This window comes from Euphorbia lathyris, chromosome 4 (genome assembly GCF_963576675.1).
Source record: "Euphorbia lathyris chromosome 4, ddEupLath1.1, whole genome shotgun sequence".
Taxonomy (NCBI): domain Eukaryota; kingdom Viridiplantae; phylum Streptophyta; class Magnoliopsida; order Malpighiales; family Euphorbiaceae; genus Euphorbia; species Euphorbia lathyris.
Window position 1 is genome coordinate 95768074 of NC_088913.1, and position 10216 is coordinate 95778289.

At 32.3% G+C, this 10216-nt stretch overlaps 1 protein-coding gene across 1 annotated transcript; it reads right to left on the reverse strand.

The window, feature by feature from the left end:
• Positions 1-6256: 6256 nt before the first annotated feature.
• Positions 6257-9424, reverse strand: LOC136226876 (benzyl alcohol O-benzoyltransferase-like). Its single transcript, XM_066015549.1, has 2 exons — positions 8951-9424; positions 6257-7349 (listed from the first exon to the last, which is right to left on the reverse strand). The coding sequence occupies exons 1-2, from the start codon at positions 9401-9403 to the stop codon at positions 6447-6449; spliced, it is 1356 nt and encodes a 451-aa protein (XP_065871621.1). The 5' UTR covers positions 9404-9424; the 3' UTR covers positions 6257-6446.
• Positions 9425-10216: the final 792 nt, after the last annotated feature.

Below are 10216 nucleotides of genomic sequence, written 5' to 3' on the forward strand. Positions count from 1 at the left end.
TTTTGTTCTTCCGATAAGTGTATATATATTGAAAAGCCACCGAATGATATCATAATTTAGAAATAATTGCATTTTTTTTTATAACTTTTGTTTATAAAAAAAATATAATTTTTGAAATTAAAAAAATTATAATTTCATATTTTATTTTTTATTTATCCAAATATTAATTTTATATATATTATCAATATATATCCCATACATTCTAGAAGATAAATATTCTAGACTATATAAAATGTTTGCAGGTGGAATCAGACAATTTTGAGGCTATACGGATGATTACCGATATTCATGGTTTTCGGGGTCTTTCGCATAATCTGATTAAGGCAATCTGAAGGATCCATCGGGATTTCGAACAGATTGAGTTCTCCCATGGTTTTCGTGAGTAGAACTGAGTTGCTGGTCGTTTGGCTTCAGATGGACACATTGCAGCTCTAGGTGGGTCGGCTCTCTCAAGACCTCTGGAGTCGGTATCAAACTTGCTTCTAGAAGATATCGTGGGAGCATGTTTTCCCAGACTGTTGCCTAGCTAGTTTTTTTTTCTTTTTATTTGTTGCTTTCTCATCTTACCCAAAAAAAAACAAGTGTAAAAATACCTATTTTACCCCTAACATTATCAAGTTGGATCAATTTCAGATATTATTATAAAACTTTTGTTTTTTTTATTATATACCAATTGCATATTAATTTATTTTTAAAAAATATTTCATATTTTCTGTAATTTAATAATAGAATTGAAAATTAATATTTAAAAAAATCGGTGAAATTTTTTGATTTTTTTTGTCCAACTCGTACTTTTTAATTTTTTTTAAATATCACGTCTAGTCATATGTTTATAATCCGTTACTAATGAGTGATAAAATGGCTCACATGTGAAGATAAAATGGCTCATATGTGAAGTGTAGATGACAAGATTCATGACCGAGAAGACAGTTTGATGAATTATTTCTCAAATTGATCCAACTTGACAACGTTAGGGGTAAAATTGCCATTGACTGCCAACGTAGGGGTAAAAATACACAATTTTAGACGTTATGGGTAAAATTGCTCATAGCTGTAAACATTATGAGTATTTTTGCACCTTATCCTTCCTAGAAACTATACAGAAAAATTATATTATATATATGCGGTGTTTGTTTCTATTTTTCAGAGCAGCGTTTAACGTTTCATTTCAAACTACATGAAATATAGTGTTTGGTTAAGTTTATACAACAAAAACGTTTAACTCTTTTTTTTTTTTTTTTTTTTTTTGTAGAAACTGCAACATTTTATAACTGGAACTTTTTGTGAAAAGTTGTTTGTATATATTTGATGTTGATAAAATTATCCTTCTAACTTTCAATAGTATTTCTTCTTTAATATTATTGCCGGAAGAACAAGGTTTTGCCCCATAACAACAACAATAAAGCCTTAGTGCTGAAATAATTCAGGATCGGCTAACATGAACCGTCATACGAAACTGTGAAATCAAGTCGTGCCAGCAACATAAATGCTCTCCCTACACTCCATCCTATCCACTGTCACATTTTTCTCAATCCCCAATAAACTCATATCACTCTTAATCACTCTTTTCCAAGTTTGTTTAGGTCTTTCTCTATAACTGTCTCCATTGCATCCCTTTGCCACTCTTCAATCCGTCTAATCTTACATGACCAACCATGATTTGAACCTCCTAAATTGTTATAAACACATTACATGACCGTCTAACATGATATTAACAGGCTTTTCGATGGTTGATACTAATCTAAAAAATGACATAAAATATTTAAAAAAAGTACCATATTTCTTATATTTTTAAAAGTTATCATTGTTGGAAAATTTTGAATAAAATTATATATTAATTTATATACCAATAAATACCTCCTTTCATGAACAGTCGTGTTCGTACGTGAACAGTCGTGTCTGTCCGTGTACAGTCGTGTTCGTTCGTGAAAGGACATATCCTTTCAAGTTCTATTTATATAGAATGGATTGTCAAATTCACATACGGTTAGAGAAAATATTCTCTGGAATTTTTCCTGCTCTCAATGTTCTTGTTTTCCTACTCCGGTGATAACTAGGCTACACACGGTTTGAGTTCGCTTGCGTAATCTGTTGTATCTTGGGAGACGATCGTCAATAGCGACGACATCGTCTTAAGGAAACTGCTAATACAGACCTCAGATTTGTCTATCTCTTTCCTTTTAATTTCCAGTTTTACTGTTTATATATTTTTTTGTGTTTGTTTTGTTTTTTGGTTAATCACATCTAATATTTTTAAGACAGACGTAATTGTTTGTCCAACAATCATTAATATATATGCATAAAAAAATTACATGTAACCCAAAAACACGACACGAAATCGACACTAACCCGAACATGTTAGCATGATTGTGACACGAAAATTTTGGATTGGGTTTGAATTTACTCTTTTTAATACGAACCCAAAAATAACACGACACGAACACAAAATTTTCAGGTCTAATTACATTATATTATAGGTACATTTAACATGTATTTCTCTATCCCAATCCTCAGCATTCCAGTGTTTGGAAAAAAAAAAATATGAATAATACTTTTAGTTATTATTAATTTTAGTCATTATTAATGAGAGTAAGATAATGTATATTTTTGGTCTAATGCTTCCCCAGTCCCATTAACTTGTCTAAATTGATCATTTTACCCCCTCAACTCATTGAATGTCTTATTTACCCCCTTAACTCCATAAAAGTGGTATTTCTCACCCCCTCAATTTGTCCATTTCCCCCCAACTCATAGAATGTTCTATTTACCCCCTTAACTCCATACCACTTTTATGGAGTTAAGGGGGTAAATAGAACATTCTATGAGTTGAGGGGAAATGGACAAATTAAGAGGGTGAGAAATACCATTTTTATGGAGTTAAGGGGGTAAATAGGACATTCAATGAGTTGAAGGGGTAAAATGACCAATTTGAACAAGTTAAGAAGACTGGAGAAGCATTAAACCTATATTTTTTTTAAACTCAATTGGGTTACTAATATATATGTTCTGAATTTATTGGTCGGAAATATTACTCTAAAAGTCACCTAAAATTTTCTCAAACAATCTCTTAAGACGTGAGCAAGAAAAATCATGTCCCAAGTTTCCGATATTTTTATCTGCATTTTGTCATCAGTTTTGTTATCTTTTCTTTCGATATTTTTTTCTATGGTTTTTTTTTTCTCTAGATAAATATAATTAGTAAATAAAAATTCCGTGTTTTTACATATATAATTTGTAAAAAAATATAGGCAATTTTTTTTTGGTAGAAGAAAGTTTAGATAAGGGTAGGTCTACCTACTCCCAAGGTCAGGCAAACGACATACCTTAGACCTGGGCATGGGCCGGGCTCGGGCTTTCATAAAACCTGACAAGCCCAAACCCAGCCTGTAAAAAATTTAGTCGGGCTCGGGCTGGGTTCGGGCCTAAGAAATGAATCCCAAGCCCGTCCGTCCAAGCACATCTGTATATTAAAAAAGATACAATTAAATTTAAAATAATACCATAAACAATTCAATGAATTAACATAATAATTAAACCCACTAATAACAAAAAAAAAAATAAAAAATCCCTAACACCGCATTTTATATATTTAAGAAAATAAAATCAGCAAACTTAAATTATTTATATTTATCTTTATATAAATATATTATAATTTATATATATATATATATATATATATATATATATATATATATATATATATTTTGTATCGGGCCGGGCCGGGCCGGGCCGGGCCGATGTAAAATTGGTAAAGCCCAAGCCCACCCAGTTTTTGGCGGGCTTACGCGGGCTAGGCTTGGGCCGGGCCTAGCCTGACAGTATTTTTTATGTGTCTAAGCCCGGTTAAATGGGCTTGGGCCTGGGCGGGCCGGGCGGGTTCACCGGCCCATGTCCAAGGACCTTTACAGTGGAATTTACATATTACCTACCAATGAGGACTAAATTTTGAGTGGGGAATCGAACCTCAAATCTGTCAAGCAGAGGTTCAACACCTTACCACTCGGACCAACCCTCATTGGCAAAACAAAAAAAAAAAAAAAGAGAAAAAGAGAGGCAATGATATAGCTGAGAAAGTTTTATTTATTTATTTATTAATAATTATTAATCAACAGTCGGCCTTTTAGCATGTATAAAGATTTGTTGGTGAAAAGTATTATCTAGAGATGATTTCTGGAGTTTTCCTTAATAATTAACTAATGATTAAAATAACAGTTAATATGTATATATCATAAGTACATATCGAATCTTAAAAATGAGAATACAGTTGTAATTAAAATATTTAGTGGAACTGTTGAGAAGAACCTATTCGGTTTAAATGTAGGATCCGTTTGTTTTACATACTATTTGCTGTTGCTGTTTGCTGTTACGGTTTGCTGTTTGCTGTTTGCTGTTCATGCTTGCTGTTTGCTGTTACAGTTTGCTGTTTGCCGTTGGAAAAAGCTGCTTTTCCAAAAAGCAGAGATTCTCTGCTTTTGTAAAAGACTGCTTTTCAGGTGTAAAAAGCAAACAAGAGGTCACCAACCAAACACCTAATACTGCTTTTCAAGTGTAAAAGACAAACATGAATGTCACTAACCAAACACCTAAAACTCTCCATTTCGAACTGAAAAGGCAAACATGAGCACGAAAAGGAGCACCCAAACGCCCCAGTAGATTAGTCAGAGTTGTCGGTCTATATACTAGATAGTTAGACTAAAATAAGAAAAGGATGACAATCTATGCAAAATCTCTTCTGATACTGATCCGTTTTGGACGAGTTGATTTTACTCCTAAATCAACAAAGATGGTGCTTCTCTAAATAAACTAGAAGTTAATCCCGGGTTTCACGGACTAAATCTATAAGAAATAGAAATTCCTCACTGTTGAAGGTTAGGAACCTTAACAAAACTTCAAAGAAGAAGACTATAATTTTGATTTCGTAAAAGTTGATTATCTTTACAAAGAAGGAGGCTTATATAGCTTTCCCAAATACAATGTAAAAGACCAAAAGCCCTAACTACGGTTACAACATAATAGAGAGTGATAGGGGTAGAATGAGAAGGGAATCATCATATGGCATTTAGGTTGTTAACCCTAAATGGCAAAACAGTAAATATATAAGTGTCAAAACAGTAATTTCCAGAAAGGGAAAGAAAACTAACGGAATTGTCTCAAAGTTTGTTGTGCAGGAAATCACCCCCACACGACGTGTGGGTCAAGCCACACAATGTGTAGGTCACTCGATACAGTGTGTGGATGGGCTACTGTCCTTTGGCGCGTGATCTCGTTCTTCCCAGTTTTTGTTGCAACTACCTCTAGAACCAGGAACCACTCCACATAGTGTGTGGAAGGGTTGACACGCTGTGTGGGGCAGTTTTCCCCTTTTCTCCGCGTGTTCGTCCGTGTTTCGTGTCTCACTCGACTCCCTTCATCCGGACTCGAACCCTTGAAGGAGATGCCCACATCAAAAAGGTCATATATGGTCTGCCTTTTTAGTAACTAGGACGAAACAAAGTATGGATACCTCTTGGAAAACCGGGGATGGATCCCAAAACGCTCTCGACTCAAACTAGACTTCCGCATTAGTAGTAATGAGGTTAAGGATCTGGGACCCTCCGTTGAAAATTACCCTTTTAGGTTTGCATCATGATATATACCCCTACTATATTTTTCTTAAAGATATGTGGTTTACTTGCGCACTATCCTTGCAACTGATCATGCATTCATCCATAGAGGTGTAATTGGATAGCTGAATTGGTCAGGGCCGGTCCTGATAATTTATAGATCCTTGGCGAAATAAGATATAAAGGGCCATTTAATAAACAAAAATTGTACGTGAAAATTTAAAATATATTCTAATACATTCATAATTATACAATGCGTATTATTACGTTCGCCAAATATACTTTTATTACCTCATAACCTATATTTAAAAAATCAATTGGACCTTTTAAAGTCTAAAATGTCAATTATTTGGACCCTTTAAAACCTAAATAGTATTAATATATGTATATATAAAAAATTGCTACATATATTTATAGAACGATTTTTTTTGGACCCCCTATAGCCTTGGGCCCTAGGCCGCCGCACTCCCGTCCTAGGCCCAGGGCCAGCCCTGAGCATCATCCTCAGTAAACAAAACGCCCTTGTCAGTGCAATAATGTTATCTGTGAGTCGGGCCAATAATTTGATGATTACATTTAACTAAACAAATATAGTTTGATAGTAATTACATTTAATCAATTTTTTAAATTGTTAATCAAACTAGGTAATGGAATCGCTATTTTATTTCGTTTATGTTACAATTTTCATTACATTATTCAATGAATACAACGTACCAAACACCATCTTAGTACGCACCACACTTTAATATACAAAACAAATTCTAAAATGGCCCGGTTCATTTGGACCAGTTGGATACATGCTTGTAATTAATACGTGATATTTTGTTAAGCAAATCAGACATTTTAAAGCTTGGATTGAACAACATCTGCCTCTCCGATAAATGGTTGGTCTTTTAACATATTGTTTAGCTCCTTCTCAAATCTTTCCATTACTTGTGTCGGCAAGCAAAGTGGCAACATTATCCCATTTTCTCCATTTTTATTTTTGTACGGCATATGACACCCAACTATTGGCCCACAGTAATCAGGTCCACCATATACAGCTTCACCCCATCCAAAATCAACCTTTTCAAACCCCGTATATCTCCAATCTGACACATTGTAGCTAATCATATTTACCTTTATATTTGCTAGGGTTTCAGCATAATCTTCAATATTAATCTTTTTATCTTTAGCATTTCTTACGAGTTGTAATGTATAACTTAATGGATTCTCTATGATTTCCTTTGCAGTTGAGTTTGACATTTGGATGAAAGCTGCATTTCCATAAAAACCTGATGGTAGCTTGAGCTTACTGCGCAAATTAACTGACCAAATCAGACTCGTCTCTTCCTTAGGATTTGGTTGAAATGCAATAACACGACACTTCCAAACAGATGCCGTTACTATTTCAAAAGAAGAACAATGACGAAAATGAGGAGGCACACGTCTCTTTAAAGCTGAGATTTCAGCGGGGCTTAAGAAGAAAGCTTTATAACAAAGCTCGTGTTCAGGAGGAAATTTAAGATCGTTACTACTTTCGTCGGAGATATCTCTACCAGATTTAGTCACCGGAGGTTTGAGTTTTTGTGGATTCAATGTGGAGTTAAGGATGTGTCTTTCCCAGATTGGGAGAATAGAGGGGGAAGTTGCTCCTCTTGCCATTTCTCCAATTGCAGACATGAATTGAACTAGACCAGCAGCATCGCTTATGGTGTGGTTGTAACGGAGACCGAAAATAAAACTTCCGCACTTCAGTCGTGTCACCTGTCAATTAAAATATAGGATTAGTCAAATATTACTAATAATATTTCTCGTTCTGAATTTTTTACTGCAAATAGAGTGCAACGGATCCGAACAAACAACAAGAAAATGAATAATACTTTATTGAAAATGATTGAGGAAAAAAACATGTTATGGAATTTTTACGTTTATATTAGTAAGTTCAATGGACCGGGATCATAATACAATTACATGATAAAAAATTATTTATGAATCTTACTATTGGACTAGCATTTTGATTTAATAATAATAATAATAATATTATGGTCTGAATCCTAGATTTCAAAAATAAATATATATATTATTTTTTGTAGTTAATATATGAGGATCAGCCATGTTGGTAAAAAAAAATTTCAAGATTTCAAATCCCCAAATTTTTGTCTAATGCTTTCTTTCTGAGTACATGTGTGAAAATAAAATAAAGGTATAAAGTGTAAAAATACTGAAACATTGAGATTTAAAAGCAATTTTACATCAAACTTTTAAAACTTGTATAATTTTACACCTAACACTGACAGTAAGGATTAAATTTATCTCTAACATCGTAAATTTGGTCAATTTGTAAAATAATTTATCAAATTATCTTCTCAGTCCTGAATCATGTCATATACACTTTACATGTGCATTATTTTATGACTCATTAATAACAGATCACAACTATATGAATAGATGTGAAAAAAAAATAAAAAAAATAAAAAAATTATATTATATTTTGTATGAGTAGGAGAAAAAAACTCCAAATATTTCGTCGAATTAAAAATATTAATATCTAGTCCTATTTTTAAATCACAACAAATGTGAATTTTTTTTAGAGCCCATTGATGAACAACTAGTGTAGAATAAAAAACAAAATATATGTGTCTTATAATAATATCTGAAATTGATCTAGTTTAACAATATTAGTAGTAAAATTGCTCTTGAATGCCAACGTTAGAGACAAAATTGCATAATTTTAAATATTAATGGTAAAATTGTTAATGACTGTCAACGTTAAAACTATTTTTGCACATTATCGCTAAAATAAATACTATTTTTAGACATTACCTATTTATTAATGAAATTTAATCAGAAATTAATCGGATTTGTAAATTTTATATTTTTTATATGGTAATAAAAAATTCTTAATATAAATTCAATTAAATTATGTTTATATTTAAACATAATAATATAAAATGATTAAATATAAAAAAGTGCATGTTATAAATATATATCTTTAAAAATACATAAAACATTAACATTTTAACCAAAAAAAATATATCATTAAAAGAACTTAAACAAATAAAATAGAATTCAATTAAAATTGTGAAACAATATACTTAAAGTCTGGAACTATATCATAAAAACAAATAAAGAATAAAATTAAACGAATAATCATGCAATAATTTCAAAAGTGAAATATAATAAAATAAAAAAAATTATAATAACAAAATCGTTGCTTGGATGGCACATAGGCGGTCCAAACGGCTAAAAATTGCCTATTATAGGGCTGAAAAACACACAGATGGACTAATCGGAGAAAATTGTAACCGATTCTGGATTTAGAACGCTTAAGCAACCTGAACACTGATAGTATATATAAAAAATACCTGAACAAGCACGAGAGGAGAGTTAAAAATCTGACTAGAACTCGGGACATCAAAAAGCAGTTGATCCAAGCACGGAAATGGAGGTGTAAGTGGATAACCGAATTGTTCAAGAGTAACATCCGCATCAGCCTCAGTAAACAAAACACCTTCACCGGTGCATTCAACGACAAGTTTTCCCGACGGACTTTCTCTAAGCCGACCGGCAAACGGATAGTAAAAAACAAGTGTTTCAGCAATTGCTTTTCTTATAACCTCAACAGGATCTACACCATTTTTAGATGGAATGTGGGAATAAACCATTAAACCCGGAATTTGAACTCTAAAACAATCTAAGTTTTCTAGATCGGATAGCGGCTTGAACTCGTAAGGGGTCGGCTTCCCCGGAGTCACGAGTTCTGGCGTGCCCCTGGAAACCTTGAAGTTTAGAGGGGTTGGTGATTTTGCCTGTATCATGGTTGAAGAACTAATAGTTAAGTTTTGTAATTAATTGTTGTTCAGATTGGTGTGTATATATATATATATATATATATATATATTGTTTTTGCAATAGTTTGACATTAATAATTAATTTACAAGTGGTATAGCAGCACATAACTTTTTGTCAACGTCACTTGGAGAAAGATATTAGGGAAAAAATACAAAAAATAAGCATGGTGGTTTTACCGATTTGTAAAAAAAAAAACCGTGATTTAAAAGTTTATAAATAGTAGTTTTGTATTTTGTACAGTTTACAAACTCAGTAATATTATTAAAAATTAGGGTTAAAGTATAAAAATATTCCTAACTTTTTGGGCCAGGATCAATTTTATCCCTAACGCTTAAAATGGTACAATTGCAGACACTATTATAAAACACATATATTTTTGTTTCTTATTCCGTACCAATTGCATAATAATTCGTTCCAAAAAAGGATTTCTTATTTCTTCTAATTTAATAATAGAATTAGAGATTAATATTTATAAATTCAGTGAAATTATTGATTTTTTTTTTGTATAATTTGTACAAAAAGACAGTATATAGTTTTTTTTATTTTTTCACATTTCAACATATGTTTGTGATTTGTTAATGATAAAATGAAGCACGTGTGAAATGTAGATGACAAGATTCATGACCGAGAAGACAGTTTGATGAATTATTTCTCAAATTGACCCAATTTATCAACTTTATGGGTAAAATTGCTCTTGACTTCAAACGTTAGGGGTAAAATTACACCATTTTAGATGTCAGGAGTAAAATTGCTCCTGACCCAAAACGTTAGATGTATTT

What these genes read in the sequence shown, in the direction of transcription:
- LOC136226876 (XM_066015549.1), bottom strand. Translation starts at nt 9,403, where the DNA reads ATGATACAGGCAAAATCACCAACCCCTCTAAACTTCAAGGTTTCCAGG. An exon ending in CTCCTCTCGTGCTTGTTCAG is followed by an intron (nt 7,350 to 8,950) that starts GTATTTTTTATA and finishes TTTAATTGACAG; the next exon opens with GTGACACGACTGAAGTGCGG.